The following is a 16,820-nucleotide window of genomic DNA, read 5'->3' as shown; positions in this document are numbered from 1 at the left end:
TGTGTTTTCAGGGCTCTGTTCACTTATGAAGGCAACAGTAATGACATCCGCCTCGCAGAAAAAGGAGGTGAGACCACATTTTTTCATTTAAATCTGATTTATTGCACTTTAGCTGATGTAGAAGAGGCTCAGTGCCGACAGGAGGATCTAAGCAGGCAATAATTACAGCTTGAATCTGTAGTATCGTCCTATGTGTGGGCCTGTAGATGGCGGATTAGAGGAGCTGGTGGAGGAGCTGAACAGCGGGAAGGTGATGTATGCATTCTGTCGCGTGGAGGACCCCAACTCCGGTCTTCCCAAATATGTCCTCATCAACTGGGTGAGACACAACACACATGTACAAGTCACACTTTTAAAAGTGCAGAGTGACACTCTCAGCTCTGACTGTGCGCAGACAGGTGAGGGTGTGAAAGACTCTCGGAAAGGTGCATGTGCGAACCACGTGAGCTCCATGGCCAACTTTCTAAAGGTGGGCGTTGCCATTTAAATGTTACTATGGGAACATTCAATACACAGGTTTATATAGAGTAAAGTTCAGAATTTCAACTGTCAATTAAGTATCTTTGAGGCAAAATAGTGAGGAGCTGAGTAAATAATTACTGACTATCGCACTCAGGGAGCTCACGTAACAATAAATGCTCGGGGAGAAGATGACGTGGAGCCGGAGACCATTCTGGAAAAAGTTGCCAAAGCGTCCGGGGGCAACTTCAGTTTCCACAAGCAAACCCAAGAACACAGGGACACGCCAGCGGGGCCTGTGGTGAGGAGAACCCCCAGGGGCTCCAGTGAGGGCAACATGGGCTTCAAAGATTCAAAGGCTCACGTCACTCAGCTTCACTGAGTCTTGAGCAATGTTAGAGTTGCACAACTACTTTATATTTGCAATGATGAATCAAATTACATCCGCTGAGTATTCAGCCGCCATTAGGACTTTAAAATAGCAGCTTTTTGATCGCGACCGATCTGCTGGCTGGTTTCAACTCCAAACCGACAGTTTTGTTTCTTGTGTCAGGGTTCTGTGTATCGGAAGGTCAACGCTGTGGAGGAAATTCAACAAACCAAAAAGGATGACTTCTGGGTCCAAACACAGGTCTTTCTTCAGATTTATGGCTTTGCAAACATATTTTTGCTCGTGTGATGATGAAAACTGAGCCACAGTTAGAAACATCCCGTTGTTAAATGATGGCGATGGAAAATCCTCCATTTATCCGCTTCTCTTGAATATCTCCAAATACGAGTCAATTTAAAATGAAAATAATGAGGTGTGCTGTTATTTTGAAGGAGTGGTGTGCACTCAGATATGCACGCTATACTAACACGACTGATGCTTCCTCAGAGGGAGGAGGAGGCCCACAGACGAGAGCAGGCCAAACAAGTGGAGCAGGAGCGACAGAGGCTGGAGCGAGAGAGGAGGGAGTTGGACGAGAAAGAGACGAAGGAGAGGCAGAGGAGGGAGAAGGAGAGAGCTCAGCAGATCGAACAAGCCAAGTAGGAAGCAGCACAGGCAGCAGAAGGACAGCGGGCAGGTAGAGACCCCCCATGTGATCCTCTGTGTTTGTGGTGTTTCAGGCTTTATCAGAAAAAGGCAGAAGAGGAGGAGAGAGAGAGAGCACAGCAGCACAGGGTGGGTTGGTTTTCTGCTTTATTTGGATTGTTTTCAGCCATAATTCCGGTCAGGTTGTGGAAGTCACGGTGTTTTCTGGAGCTCTGGTGTCACTAGTTCTATGAGATCCATCTTGGAATTGCATTTAAATGAACAAATATTACCAAACATATATTTATTTCTGCACCTTTACAGAGATTAAGAAAAGAGTTTGTGGGAAAGCAGGTAAAGTTACTCCATTAATAGCAACTCTTTGTGTTTTAGAATGAGGAGGGAAACAAAAACCAAAAGAAAGGAATCAGCTTCGCTCCGTCTGTGCAGAAAGCCAACGTGAGTATGAGCGAACTCCCGGGAGTGTGAGTGAGTGTTTATATTTGTGGGGTGGAAAAGCCGCTGACCCTGCTGCTGTTTGGAATCCCGAGCAGGAGGCCAAGTCGCTGATTTCCCAGCGATCTTTTAACCCCAGAGATGTGTTCAAGCAGAGGGAGCGGAGCTTCGAGGCCAACGCCAGCACGTCTGCGGCCCCATCCCGCCCTGGTACGCAGCAGGAGGCCGACAACAGCGTCTCATCGGGCATGAAACTCATCACTTCTGCCTCGTCTTTCCTCCCCCCGCAGGTAAACTGCAGAGTCCATTTCTGTCTCAGAAGGGAACCCCACAGCAGCCTCCAGCTGCAGCCGCCTCGGTGACCCCCATGTCTCCTGCCTCCCCTCCTCCCTCGCCTCTGCAGTTGTACGCCCATCCAACGGTTGTCACGCCAACACCACCGGAGAGCACGTCGTCACCCGTCCCTGCTGCAAGTCAGAACAAACCTTTTCTAAATGCACCAGTGTGAATTAGTTATTGTTCTGCTTTCTAGTGAGTGTTTTCTGTTGCAGACATTTACACCGAAGAAGAGGAATGGTCAGATGAGTTTGATGACGATGCCGAAGAAGCAACACCAGGTTTTTTGTTTTTTTTAAACTTTAATTTAATATACTTTAAATTAGCAACACTCAAATATCAACTCAAAACTAACAGAATCTGTTTGTGAATATTTATCTAAGTTCGTCTGAGAGAGGCAGAGGCGGAGGTATACATAAACCCTTCTGAGGCGGCCATTTTTAATGATATTTCTTTAAACCTCTGATATGTAAATAATACAGCAAAAACAAAGACATGGCTGATAATCTCATATAATCTCTACATTCTTGAATCTAATGTTCAGAGACCACTGGAGTTGTAAAGGAACGTTATGAGGTACCAGTACCAGCGGTGGAGGAAGACCTGTATGAAAATGTTTCTGAGTACACCTCCCCAGTGAGTTCCTTCTATATTTATTGTCTTCTTTCCATTGTCTGTCTCTGGACGCTGCTTCTTGCAGGACTGTCACACAGGGACAAAGGTGGTTGAGTAGGGCGCCCTCTGCCGGAGAAACGCCGCTTCCAGCCCTACAAATCAGTCAAATAGATGACAACAGAAATAAAAATTTTAAAATGAACCACATAGCAATTGAGGTTTCTAGCCCGGTCTGATTTGATGATGGTAATACATGAGGCATAAATAAACCTGTAGCGTTGACACATTCCCAACTGTCTGCTCGTGAGGCCAACCACACACACGTTCCACCTTCAAACCTGCAAAACTAAATTTTTTTTTCATGAACACAAATCAGAAAGGAAAGTCATGCCATTCCAAGTAAATGTGTTCTTTTCCTAAAAAAGGATGAACATAATCAGACCAATGGACAACAAATCTCTGCAAAAGCTTTGTACGACTACCAGGCTGGTATGTACACACACACACACACACACACACACACACGGCAGCAGGTTTGATCACTATCTTGGCTTCCCAACAGTGGATGACACCGAGATTACATTCGACCCTGACGACATCATCACCGGGATAGAGATGTTGGACGAGGGTTGGTGGAGAGGTTACGGCCCTGACGGGCACTTTGGGATGTTTCCTGCAAACTATGTTGAGCTTCTTTAGTGTTTAATTATGACCATGTTCTATAATCTCCTGACATGCACATCAGGGTTTGTTTTTTGAATGAACTAAAGTCTGTTTATCTTCAGAAGGATGTATCCATAGATTTTAAAATGACTGTACATTAATACAGTGAACCCTATAATAAATACTTGAACTCGTGAATACCCTGAAGTACCATTTTCTTGTATTTATAGTATATACTTTGTAATGGTTGTCTATTAACATCAGGAAGGGGAGATACAACAACTACCAAAGAGAAAGCAAAGAAAAAGAAGGAAAGTCAAAGCATGACGCTGCCGCAACTGCAGTTAGAAAGTTGGAAGTTTCGAACACTTTAGAATCAATAATACCGTTATTTACAATTATCTAACCATCCTACTAACCAATATACCAGGCAAACCTTGCAAAAAGAGTACATTCTCTCTTAGGCCAGAGGTTTATGACAAACTCGATATTTTCACAATTGTTTTTCTAATTACAATAAATCAGGCCACCTGTTGAAGACCTTTCCATGTCTTAAAATTCCAACGGCTCTGTTTTTAGTTTCTTTTAAATCCAGGAATCAAACTCAGACAAAGTGTACTGTTTCTCGATTGTTTTGCATATAAGACCGTACATTATGCAAAATGAATAGATACAGGAAACATGTTTATTCGTGGTCATGGAACGAACGGACGCATGTCAATCAGTGACGCCATCACTCTGCGCCCGACCAGTATTTGCTGGTGAAGAAGGAAAAATGGCTGCAAGGTTACTCCTCCGCTCCGCTTTTAGAGCCGCAAGAACCTGCCGGGCTGCTCCGGCCCCCGCCCTGTCCCGTGGCATGGCTGCTGGTGGTAAGAAAAACAATAATATATAGGCTGTAGAACCTGAAACATTGGTTTAATATGCCATTTCAGCCGCAAACACACCACAAGCTAACTAGCTAGCGTTGGCAACCTTCACCGTAGTGTCTTCCGCTATCCTCGAAACTGAAATCTGACAGCTTATTTAAAAAGTCGATATGGTGTTTTCATATAAGTTGTTCATATGTGCATAGTCTGCTGCCCATCGGCTGTCAAGTTAGAACATTTACTTTGGCACACTTGCTTAACGTCATTGACAATGACCTAAACACCGGGCTTTAGCCATATGCTAATCTTCAGTTTTGGCTAATTTAGGTCTTCCGCCATGTGAATAACCAGCACAACATTGACATTCAGGTTAAAGTCTTAGATCACAGACATAAAATAAACATAATACAGTTGACTGTTAAATGCTTTATACTTGTAGTTGTTAAAATTTGATTATCGAGTTTTTCGTGCGTCATTTCCGTGTTATCAACTTGCGGAACAAAATATGGTTTACGCTAATGTTTGAACAAGAAACACCATTCATCGATACAAAGTAAGCTGTTTGTGGCTAAATGAATTACGCAGTCAGATTTCCCTCTGGCATTTAAAACTAGATTTACATAATGAGAAACAGGTCCAGCAATGAAAATAATAAACGACCACATGCAGTTTTATTCTATGTTCGGTTCAGGGAACCGTCAGGCCCAGGTTTTATTGTTCAACTATACTTTGCAGCTGTTGGTTTTGTTAGTTTCATAAGACATGCTGAACTTATGCGTCCAGGGATTCCCACTGATGAGGAGCAAGCCACAGGACTGGAGAAAATCATTATGACAGCCATGAAAGAGGGATCGGTAAGATGATTTGTCGTCTCTTCTGCACCCAACAGTCGCTCCCTCTATACTTATTTTACGAGAAAATAATTAGTTGGAGATAAAATGCTGTGGCCAGTAGTTTTACGACATCACATATTGGCAGAACCGAACCACAGACGCTCTTCAAACAGATGGACCTTCGAGGTTAGATGAGAATCAAACCACAGTCGTGGACCAATTCCTTCAGATTAGCTTTGCTATGAACTAAAGAAGCCACAGACTGAACACACGGGCATCTATTTAGCTCCCTGAACAATGCGCGCCGATCAAAGCCTCGACTGAGCTCCTCCAGGTACAAGACTTAGACAATCTTCCACTTCCCAGTAATTAGTCCTACGGTAAATAAGACATGCCCTCAGCTGTTTAATAGTTGCTTTTAAATCTTTTATCTCTCCCCAACAGACCTTAGGTGTGAAATTACCTTCCCTTATCTTGGTGCAAATTTTTTTACAGGGTCTTTCCTTCGTTGGAGTGTGTGAGAAGCCAGATTAATGCAATTTGATTGTCCCCATTTCCCCTTTATCTGTAAACCGGTGTGGACCACTGGTTCAGCGCCGACAATTACAAATGTCCGTGATGAGCCAACGGATCCTTCCAGATTAGTGTGATTAATGGGGATTAATGCCAGGCTCCCCTGGAGGGAAGAAATAGCCTTAAACAGAAAGTTATAGAGCTCATTGTAAAATGTAACCCTATACCTGATTTTTGAAACCAGATTTTTCTATTTTTGAGTAATTCCAAATAATCGGCTTTAATCACAATTCTGTCCTTCAGGATCCCTACAACATGCTGAAGCCGAAGGAATATGCTGGCTCCAAAACTGACCCCCACCTTGTTCCCTCCATCACAAACAAGAGGATTGTTGGATGCGTCTGTAAGTAATATTTTCAAATTAAACGCAGACCTTGCTTCCTCCTTCGGGATCTCGGGGGTTCAGAAAGATATTCAGCAACACGGTTGTATAATCTAAAATAGTGGGTTGTTGCGTTGAATATTGTTTATATTGAGATCACTTGTATTTTTATCAGCCATTTTGTGTCTGTTTCTCACATCCTTCTTCCTTCTGCAGGTGAAGAAGACAACACCGCTGTGGTGTGGTTCTGGCTTCATGAGGGCGAGGCCCAGCGCTGCCCATCCTGTGGCTCCCACTACAAACTGGTGCCACATGAAATCCCCCATTAATGGATCAGTTATCCCTCATGTTAATAACACAGCTCTGCGTATCTTTTAAATATTCCTTTGACTCTTTCAGGACGAGGTGACGAACCATCAGATAATGTTTCCAAGCTGCAGAAAGTTAACTTCACTCGCACCATTCTGGTTCTGCCCACTTCCAGATCTTAAATTCTGAACCATTGAACACCGCTTGACCCTTTCTGTTACAGTACTTGATCTGCCTGCTGACCTCATTAGTCTTTCCATGTTACTATAACCGAGGGATCACCTGTGTTTTGGGACGCAAACCTTTGTTGAACATTTCCATTCAGTTGCAGTTTACCTTGACATGTACTGTACAAAAAAACACTCGGTCCACTTAACTCCTAGAATTGAGCTAATAAATCTTTGCTGTGGATGTACCTAATTTGTCTCATTTACTTCTCCTTTAATGTTGTCACATTAGTCCTGCGTGAGGGTGAATAGTTGACTGGTGCGTTCAGGAGCTGCTGGCCATTAAACATATCTGCCACAAGGGGGCGCCATTTCACACGTTCGAGTCTTTCTCAGGAATCTAAAATGATTTTATTCACCACGCGGCTGTGAGCTCAGAAGTCTCGGGTTTAATATTCATACAAAATTGAATTTACTTTATTTGTTTAACAAGTTAATGTAAAAAAAAAAAAACTGCAGCGTGGGTGGGGCTTATTTTGAGGTATTCAGTCATAACAGGCTACTGGATGAGTCGAGATTTTCTGGCCATTCGCGAATTAATTGGTTTGTAATTTCATGAATCTGAGTGATCGTGTGAGGAGGTTTAAGATCTGGGACCTTTGCTGCTGTCAGACTGCAGTTGGAGCACAACCGCTCAGCGCTGAGCCCTTTGACCTTTACACGCTGCAGAAGATCCACCAGCAACAACCGTTCAGTGTCGCCGCCTCGGCACGCATCGCTTCACTGCTGTTTTCCTTCATCAGCAATTCAGAGTTTAAAACTTTGCATTTAATCTTCAGGCCTAAACTGGGTAACAAAAAGAGCAACTTTTGCCTTTTAATTCTCGACCAATCATGCGTGGAATCACGGATCTACATATATATTGTCTTTAGCTCCCTAATGACACGTAATTACACCTTGTCACTTGCTGAGCCCCCGGGGCTGAAAGAGTCTTTGTTTCCTCTTAAAATAACTTCTTTTATTGCTGTCAGTGAGTTTGAGTCTGATCTCTTGGCTTCACCAGTGTGGAGCACACCAGGGAAACGGAACAAACGGTCCCCTCAATCCTTCAGTGAAGACTGAGAATAACTCAGTCACTCAGGTGAAACAGAGATTTGGAAAACATTTTTCCGACCATCACTAGCGAGATGATCCAGAAGAAAAGGCAACATCTGAAGAGATCTTCTCAGGAGCAGTGGAGCAGCCAGAGCTGCAGTTCAAGGTTAAATGACAGAAGCAGGTGGGAAAAACCCAAACTTATTGTTTATTCACCTCCATTTCCACAATGAAAAGATGCATCCAGCTATAATTTGAACTCATATAGACAACGCGGGACAATAAAGCAAAACGGTAAGAAATAATAATCAGATGGAGGATATTAAAGGACCTGGAAGGACTGATTTCGGACTAATTTGGAGATGACAACGCCGATGTCTTCCGTTGCCCTGGTGACCATCTGATTGGTGGACAGCAGTTTCCTCAATTTCTGGCCACAGTCAAAATTTGGATATAGCCCTTTAAAAATAAATGAATAAAACCTGTGTGTTTTGTGGATCTGATTGAAATATTGCATCGAAATAAAGGAAAACGCAGCCCAACTGCAGTTTCCCTTCTGGCAAAGCCAGAGCTGCCAGAAGCAGGATTAGATCTTTAACAGGTCGACCCCTGTCGCTGCTTCTTCTCGTCTCATTTCCACCTCATCAGCACCATCAGTGTCTCCACTGTATTTTTCCTCACGCTTACCTCCTCATTAGAGACACTGGACTGTGGAAAACCTGACAGTCACTTTCTTCAGTGGGCGTCACGGCTGCCCTCCAGCTGCCGTTTTTGTCTTCTCCAGCACTTTGATCCCGGCTGTCACAGACGTGTCGCCGCCCCCCACCTCCCATTATGAGGGTGACAGCTATGATGAAGCTTTGGTGGCTTCACCTGAACTGGCTCACACGCTTCTCCTGCTCTTTTTCACCTGGTCAACTGCCATTTTTTGCTCTTCCAGGTCACGTTAAAGCCATTGAAATTCTCTCTCTCTAGTCCCTGTTTTCTGGGCGATCAGGGCTTTTTTCTGCCATCCTGAGTGAATACGTGGATTTAAAACCAGCCTCAGTGTTCAAATGGCATCAAAAACACGTCTGATGTGAGCCAGTAAATTACACGAAGCGCCTAATGAATTATTCAGAAGCAAAAGAATAGATTGACTTTGAAGAATTTGTGTAATTACAGTCCCAGTTCAGTATTTATTTATGCTTATTCTCCCATATATTACAGGCATTCTAAACCCTTTACATGACCTTCATAGAGTCACAACTATTTAATTACCGGTTTCTTTTCACAACCACCATAATCAGTTTTGAAAATATACATGTCCGTGTAGATAGATATGATAAATAGATCTCAGCAAGTATGCAATAGAATAACTTTGATTTATTAAATATTAAAACACTTAATTTTAGTTAAAGCTTCTTCATCACTTTTTTTTTTTTATTCTTTTTGTAGTTGTACTTCATTTCCTTTGAAGTGGAGCTCATTTTTGATCTTATTCCAGCAGCCCGAAGTGTGGGTCACACCGATCATTAGCTTTGGTTGTCATAGAAACCCCCATCTTATTGTTCGGAATCGTTCAGAAGTTCCAGCAGCTCGCTGGAATTGTTTTTTTTTACTCTACTATGATAAAAACAGTCACAGTGGATTTAATTCAGTTCATAAGTTCAGGTATCGGTCGTAAGCGTAGTCTGTTATTACAAATGGGAGATTTTAAGAGCAAAAAATGTTAAAGTGTCAAACTACTGCACGTGCTGACACACAAATGTCATCACATTTCTGGTGAAAGTACTCACACATTCTCGCATTTATTGAAGTTATCAGGTTTAAAAGTGCCTAAAAATAAATGCCAGGTTGTTTCATTCGGAGCAGATTCCTCACCAGGCTCACAAACTAAAGGAAAAATGGACCTTTAAAGACGAGACACCTGTCAACATCCGAGGTTTTATGTCGATTCTATGTGAGATCGTCTGTGTCAGTCTGCTCTGCGAACCCAGCAGCCCCCTGAGGAACCTCGCAGCATCACGTCGCTCCTGTCAGAGCGATTCATGAGCATTTATCACAGGCTTGGGCAGACATTACCTCACAGTTTATAGAACACAAATCAAATAACGCGTTTCATTTCATTTCTTCACGCAGACCTTTGAGTGGTGCCAGGGCCAATCGCCCCCGCTTTGCTCTCCTCGGTTGCAAATATGAGCGTTTGAAAGCGTTTCTAAAGTGCAAATATCCAGGCTGCGAGTCAGCAAACAACACTTCTGCTGAATTATGGCAGACAGGCTTCGCACGGCGTTCCGAATTGGCAGATGTGAAACAAGCCTTCGGATGGAGGGGATGCCAATGCACAAAGCATAGTCATGTGTGTAATGATCCCCTTTTATGTATGTCTGTGGATATTCAGTGCTCAGAGCTCCAACTCTGACTGCTTGATAAGTCTTTGAACAATTGCACGTCTCCCCCAGCAGAGCAGCTCAAAGATCTTCTCATGATGTCGCCGCTCATGTGGAACAGATCAGCCGCACACATGCGTCCCTGTTGAAGATAATTACACTAATCTAAATCCATTATTTCGAGTTGTGCAGTCAGACGAATCATATAAATTATAGCGATTGAACAGGGGAAAATCGAAAATTGTGAACAAAAAATGTCAATAAAATGGTGTGAAAGTGAGATTTCGGGACGGTGAGTTTTTGGTTTTCATGTGGAAATACACCCTCAGCTACTTTTGATTTCATTTAAATAGAGCTTTTAAAGTCCATGCATCCTTTAAATGTGTGTATATTCGGCTCCAGCCTCTCCTCCATCACGTCTGGTGCAGAAACCGTCTGGTGGGTGAAGATTGTCCGAGGCAAACGGGGCTCTTTCTTCACATGAAAGGTTGGAGGTGCTACTTCATCTTTACCAGGCTCAAATCCGTGACCGGCCCCAGCCTTGTCTCTGTCTCGTCTGCTTAATGGGGTGTGAGTCCTCATCCCTGTGGGCTGCAGCCGCTGACACGACCGTCTGGACATCCAGATCCGTTTCATTTGGATTCTCTTCTGGGTCAAAGCGCGGGAGCTGGACAGTTTGATGAATGTTGTCCCACCCTTATGTCCCCACAGAGACATAAGGACAGAGAGGATCCCGGGGCCGCGCACCTCTGTGTTGTTATTGTTTAAGCAAAGGAAATCTTTTGCATCTCTGTTGTCTCCTCCTGAGACGAGACGCGGGAAGGTCAAAGGTCGGTGGCCTTTCTCCATTGTCAAATTATCCTTGAATACAGGGAACGGAGTCACAACACTGAATATTGCCAAAAACACGAGTAAAAAGTACATTCGTGCGTCTTTGATGTCCCCAACTACACTTACAAGAACAAAAATGGCCAAAATAAGGACAACTCATTAGCAGCTATTCCACAGAGTCATTCTTAATTTAGAAGAGAGGTAATAAAAGTCAAACACGGCAGCATCGGCGCCACGTTTCATGTAAGACAGCAACAGTTTGAAAGAGTTGAAGGCTGCGTCTGAGTGAAGAGCTGATTATCTCCAAAGTGCAGATATTTGTGACTGACAGACACAAATAACTACAGAGAGCCAGAGATTAAAGTGTACAGTGTCTCACAGGAGTTCATGACTGGAAGGAAGAAGCCGGGTCTCCGCTCCTGTAATCTCCATACAAATCTTTTTTTTTTTGCGTGAGCAGAGATGGGGAGAACAGAGGGAGTCAGATATAATGACCCTCACAAGGGTGAACGCCATAACACGCTGCAGCTAATGTGACTTATTTGTAACTTTTTTTGTCCCCCCCCCTCCATGTTTGAGATGAACATGAAGGGCTGGAGATGAAAGGCTGAGGGGATTTTTGACTCCTAATCGGCTCTATCATTTCTAGTTATTACCGACTCCCATTCCGATGGAGTTGCTCCGCGAATGCCTTTCATAATTTTAAACTGTATACATCTTTCCTGCTCCTATTTGTTGACGCTGGAATTCTCTTCCCATTCCTGCTTGCACGTCTTTGTTAGTTCAACAGTTTGAAATTAGTCACGCAGCTTTACGATGAACTGTCTTGCTGGAGTAAGCTGGGGAAAGATGGCAGCATATGTTGCTCTAACACCTCTGTGTATCTTTGGGGCATCACCGGCGCCTTCACATGTGTGTACGGAACCACGTGTCCTTGGCTCTAACACACCCCTATAGCGTCAGAGCTGCTGGCTTTTGAACCTACTGCCAGTAACAATTCATATGAGGGACAGGACAGATGAAGATGGATGTCGGTGCTGAGCGAGTGTACATAAACAACACCTGTAGCAGGCCTTCCTGCATTAATGAAAGAAATCAGATGGGAGTAAACACTGTAGGGAGATGAATTACAGGGCATATGAGGGGGTGTTTATTGTCCCTGATTATGGGCAGTGAAGTAATTAATGACGTGCCCTGGTGATTAGAGGAGTGGTTGAAGCAGATTGATTGATTTTCCTATGAACAACAAGTATCTGATGTCTCACAACTTGACCATGCAGTTATAAGATGACCCAAGTTTAGCTAAACTAAGCTAAGCTGAGCTAGATGACCCTCTGCTAACACGTGCAGGCTTCAGTATGTAATAAGCCCCTCCCCCTTTGCTATTTTAAACCAAAGGTAGAAGTAATCTAAATAATTTGACGCATGCTTTGATTAGACAATAGTTTTGTTGCGATTGGCTATCTGAGACTTTCAAACTAGGCTGCCTTTAGCAGCTTAAGCCTGAGAGCTGGGCCAGCATCTGAGGGCTTGCTGGGCTTGAAGCATTATGAAAGGCAGAAGACAAAAAGAAATTAGGAGGACGGGAGCCAGGAAGTTAAAGCAAACTAGAAAGGCAGCAGATTTTAGCCATATGTTGCCACTGTGCACAGCAGACCACAGAATGGAGCTAAAATGCCCAGATGAGGACTAGGCTAGGCTAAGCAAGAAGGATAGAAAACACAAGGAAACACGCAAACACCAGCAAACCCTGTTAGCGTCACACCCTGCTGTGTCAAATCAGGTTATCTCCTGCTTTTTTTCTAGGGTAAATACATTCGTTAATAAAGTTTTTATTAAGAACTGACACGGCCAAAAAAATTCCCTTTCAAGCTGCTTTTGAAAGTTTTCGAGCTCTGAGTCGGGGGGCTGCTGCCAAGTGCTTCATGGATTTCATCTGCCGTCTCTGCCGCCCTCTCACAGGTGGAACGACAGCATATTACACTTTAATAGCGCTCATCCAGATGGTGGAGGGGCGACAAAGCTGCGACAGAAACCTCATGCATATCATTATTAGATGATTATTGTCGGTTTTCTTGAAAACGCAATTCATGTTCTTGTGCCGCGTCTGAAAACCTTTGATGGTAATAGAGCTTCAAACAGGTGGAAAATGGAAGCCTGGAAAACAGATCGATCGCCAAAACTGGCAACGCCTCTGGTTTCGGAGGACTTCTGACCAGATAATGGGTGGTTGAACGCTGCCAAATTACACCAGTGAATGATTTGTCGGGGTTTAGGTCACGTTTGAAAGCTTTTTGGTGTATTAGTAGTACCTTGAGAGGGGGAAAATACATTAGTGAGGTGTCGAGGTTAGCATGGCAGCCTCATAGCAAAATAAAATGCTTATGGGTTCAGTTCTCTGGGGTTTTGGAGAATTCTGCAAGTCTTTGTTGGTCCCGGCACTCTGCCTAAAATCCAAAATTAAGTGGCGGATGGAAGCGTCTTGTGATGGACTGGAGACGAGTCCAGGATGTCTTCCCGCCCCTCCCCCAGTGACTGCTGGGATCGACTCCAGCCCTGCCTGGGGTTTATCATGCACTGTATGTACGTGATGAGACGGACCTCCAGTTCCCCTTTCACCCAATAAAATCCATGACGTATTCTGTTGTATCCAAACCCACAACAAAGAACTCACACATACACACATTAGAGCTGTAGGGCCCCACAGGGAGCCTTAATCATTCATTCACTCTGAGTCATCAGAGGAACTTCAGCAAAGGCTGCAGTATTTCCAGGTCCCCGTGGATTCTTCTAAATGGTTTTTTATTTAGCATGGACCTTGTCTTGACAGTCTTCCTCTGGACGTCTGCCGCAGCGCTAATATTGTCCTGGGTGTTCCTGCAGTTCTTCCACAAATTTGATTTCACAGATTTAATTCTCCCCTGGAACTTTTCAGCACTAATATTGGGCCTAGAGTGTTGACTCTCCACCGAGCAGAGTTTATCGGAACCATTGGGCTTCAAAGTGTGACTGCTCTAATGTAGCCTGCGGGAAATCTGCAGCTTTTTCCCCTTTATGAAAGAACATTCTACCAACTATGGAATAAACCCCAGACCTTTCAATGAAATGTCGGATTCTAATGATTCTCTGTGTTTTAGGTATCCGACTAATCGATTTTCTATACATTTGGTCGACCTCGACGCTCAAGGTTCTGGTCTGCTAAGTTCATTTTTCATCTTCATGTGTCCTTTTATTTAACATTCTTATAACTAACGTCAGGCCAATTCTGAATGCTCCGGGTCTTTTAAATGTTCCTCTGTGCTATAAGGACTTTCTGATTAACTTTATTTTGGCAGCCATCCGCTCTAATAGGAGGAATCCTGAAAAGAAAGTCCCACCGAGGCAAACAAAAGTTTGTCTTGACAGCCTGTTATCCTGAAAATTAAAGCCCACACCCTCCACAAACGCACACTTCAGCTGTCAGCCTAATGAACGCCACTTCCATGGCGCTGGCCCCTCATGTGTAGTCATTCTCTGAATATTTAAGATCATTTCCAACATTGTTTTTAATAAAATGCTCCGACTAATTAGCTGAATCGCCACATATAAACTAAAATGGGTGTCTGATTTCAATCCGGGGTGTGAAATATGTTTTGGAATGTGCCGTAATGATAATGATGAATATATGAGGCCATTTCTTCTAAAATCACAATTCTAAAGCACAATAATCACAGTTTTTTACCACACACATGCGTCTCTTGAGGGTGATACCAGGTCAGACCCCAATTTCCATAAATATAATCAGTCTCCATGACAACAACTTTTTTTTTTCTGTTGGTTTTTGATTATTCATGCTGTGATCACGGAGCTCTGTCTGTGTGTGTGTGTGTGTGTGTGTGTGTGCGTGCGTGTGCGCGTGTGTGTGTGTAAATGCTTGTTCTCTTAGCATCGCTTTGTTCACTTGGGAGAGACTTTGGGATTGACTATGGGTGTGAATTTTTGTGTGTGTAACCAAGGAAACAGGGAGTGGAGGGCGTGCTTGTGTGAAGTGTCAGTAAGACTTGTGTGGAGCCTTTTTGGTTTTGTTCTTTTGTAGCGACAGAACAATTCTATCTTTCAGTTTATCAAATGTGTCTTTTTAAAAATCAAAGCGATGCTAATGTAGGCAAAGTGTGTCACTCTCATCAGTTCTGTATCCCCACACCCCCCCAACCCCACCTACCTACCCCTACCCATCCCCGACAGCCTGAGCACAACTGATTGGGTACATCTTACTCATCAAACTCATCACGTTAAATTATAGGGATTTTTAGAGCGTCCTCATGCAAGCCGTAACTATTACTGCCAAAAGACGGCACTCAGACATGGCCCTCCTCATCAGAGCACTTAAATGTGCACACACACACACACACACACACACACACACACACACACACACACACACACACACACACACACACACAAACAAAGTGCAAAAATCTGGTTCTGTGGGATTTCTTGGTGATCAGGCTGCTGCAGGACATCCTAAGCATCCTAAGCTTCTCTCAGTGAGGTTTAGAAAGACAAGGACCAGTGAGAATGAGTTTGGTCACTGCAGGACAAATCTGTCTTTACCCCCCCAAAGCCTCCACCTCTCACGGGAAATCAGACGGAAGCTGTGTTTCAGGTCTTTGTCCTTACAATCATCTGTGCATTCGAGAGTCTGAAACAAATGCTGCTGCCATCTGATTGGGTGCTGGGCGAGGCTGGAGCAGCGGTCAGAGGTGTTAGAGTACAAAACGAGCGAAAGCCAAAGGCATTAACGAAACACGAGTTCTGTGAGCCAGGCTGTCCCCGCTGAGGGTTACAGAACAAATTGGGAAACAGAAGACTGGAGGCAGGTGTGGATGATTGAGCAAAGATGAGCTGCAGGTGTGTAGAGAATCCGATGGTTGGTGAACCTCCGTCCAGCCTGGAAGGAGACAAACAAGACGGGGAAAGACTGACGAGACGCAGGAGGGAGGGGGACAAGGAAACACTGGGGAGAACTCTCAACACTGCACTGGAAAAGTGGAATGTTTGAACTGTAATTGGAGCACTCTACACTTCTGAGATCCTTTTGCATTCTGAATAGTGGCAACTTGCAAAGATCAACTTGCAAATTTACAATTATGTAAAATAAAATCAACAGACTAATTAAATGTTCTTTTTTTATTCCTAATTTTATTGACGGTTTAATGGAGAAAACGTTGGTTGGTATAACTACTAATTATTTGGTCTTTTCGCTACTGTTTCTAAGAAGACTTTAATACCACCTTTTCCAGATTATTTACCCCCCCCCCCCTTTTTTTTTTACAACTTTATATTTGTGTTCAGATAGATTTTATGTATTTCAATAATCTATACATTTTTGGGTGTTTTCCTGTTTTATATATAATTATTATAAATATTAGAATTTTGAATAAAAATGAATTTTTACTACAGTTAATAGTAAAAATTCAAACCACACTAAAAGGCATTGGTCCTTTTATCGGCCACAGCAGCAGGGATACAAAGTGTAATAAATCTCCCGTTGACCTCAGAGGGACCAAGGTCAGGTGGAGCTCTGTGCCCAGCAGAGAAGAAACCCAGCACGGACACCACCCCAGGATGGTTACATAACTGAGACACCTTCAAGTGTATCAAAACCCACGTTTAGGACGCGCACCGAGTTAATCAGATACCAGGACAGCTAATTTAATCATCTGGTGATGATGGAGGGGGAAGCAGGTTTGAACCCGGTGACTCCGTGACCAGGTCCCTTCACAATCAGTGTGAGGTTGATAATGACAGAGTGTCCACGGAGGACGTTTGGCACATACATCCATACTGACTGGATGGGGATTATGTACAACAGAGACCCATTGGGTTTTATCCTGCTTTAAATTGTAATCACAGGAGTTCCATT

At 43.6% G+C, this 16,820-nt stretch overlaps 2 protein-coding genes and 1 long non-coding RNA gene across 4 annotated transcripts in view; 2 read left to right on the top strand and 1 right to left on the bottom strand.

The window, feature by feature from the left end:
• Window positions 1-3,744, top strand: part of dbnla (drebrin-like a) — a 4,049-nt gene extending 305 nt beyond the window's left edge. Inside the window, exons 2-15 of one of the 2 annotated variants that reach the window (XM_029837891.1) lie at window positions 12-67; window positions 182-319; window positions 395-469; window positions 617-760; window positions 1,013-1,090; window positions 1,337-1,488; window positions 1,570-1,624; window positions 1,868-1,933; window positions 2,029-2,140; window positions 2,221-2,403; window positions 2,482-2,547; window positions 2,811-2,902; window positions 3,307-3,370; window positions 3,444-3,744. In XM_029837891.1, coding sequence (XP_029693751.1) covers window positions 12-67; window positions 182-319; window positions 395-469; window positions 617-760; window positions 1,013-1,090; window positions 1,337-1,488; window positions 1,570-1,624; window positions 1,868-1,933; window positions 2,029-2,140; window positions 2,221-2,403; window positions 2,482-2,547; window positions 2,811-2,902; window positions 3,307-3,370; window positions 3,444-3,580 — 1,418 coding nt within the window. In that variant the 3' untranslated portion in view covers window positions 3,581-3,744. The remainder of the gene's footprint in view (window positions 1-11; window positions 68-181; window positions 320-394; window positions 470-616; window positions 761-1,012; window positions 1,091-1,336; window positions 1,489-1,569; window positions 1,625-1,867; window positions 1,934-2,028; window positions 2,141-2,220; window positions 2,404-2,481; window positions 2,548-2,810; window positions 2,903-3,306; window positions 3,371-3,443) is intronic. The other variant, XM_011604797.2, reaches the window with a different exon arrangement.
• On the bottom strand, window positions 2,912-4,158 carry LOC115250209 (uncharacterized). Its single transcript, XR_003888807.1, has 3 exons — window positions 4,075-4,158; window positions 3,152-3,219; window positions 2,912-3,033 (listed from the first exon to the last, which is right to left on the bottom strand). It is a non-coding gene; the product is annotated as an uncharacterized lncRNA (long non-coding RNA).
• Window positions 4,159-4,258: 100 nt separating this feature from the next.
• cox5ba (cytochrome c oxidase subunit 5Ba) lies at window positions 4,259-6,870 on the top strand. Its single transcript, XM_003965371.3, has 4 exons — window positions 4,259-4,416; window positions 5,197-5,267; window positions 6,063-6,162; window positions 6,358-6,870. The coding sequence occupies exons 1-4, from the start codon at window positions 4,320-4,322 to the stop codon at window positions 6,468-6,470; spliced, it is 381 nt and encodes a 126-aa protein (XP_003965420.3). The 5' UTR covers window positions 4,259-4,319; the 3' UTR covers window positions 6,471-6,870.
• The last annotated feature ends 9,950 nt before the right edge of the window (window positions 6,871-16,820 follow it).

This window comes from Takifugu rubripes, chromosome 6 (assembly GCF_901000725.2).
Source record: "Takifugu rubripes chromosome 6, fTakRub1.2, whole genome shotgun sequence".
NCBI lineage: Eukaryota > Metazoa > Chordata > Actinopteri > Tetraodontiformes > Tetraodontidae > Takifugu > Takifugu rubripes.
The sequence above is the reverse complement of the archived record's forward strand: the minus strand, read 5'-3'. Positions and strand labels throughout refer to the sequence as shown.

Bases quoted from the DNA above. Each gene is read 5' to 3' on its own strand.
- cox5ba (XM_003965371.3), top strand. From the start codon at position 4,320: ATGGCTGCAAGGTTACTCCTCCGCTCCGCTTTTAGAGCCGCAAGAACC. The intron at 4,417-5,196 runs GTAAGAAAAACA...TTATGCGTCCAG, and splicing joins CCGTGGCATGGCTGCTGGTG to GGATTCCCACTGATGAGGAG. The intron at 6,163-6,357 runs GTAAGTAATATT...TTCCTTCTGCAG, and splicing joins GAGGATTGTTGGATGCGTCT to GTGAAGAAGACAACACCGCT.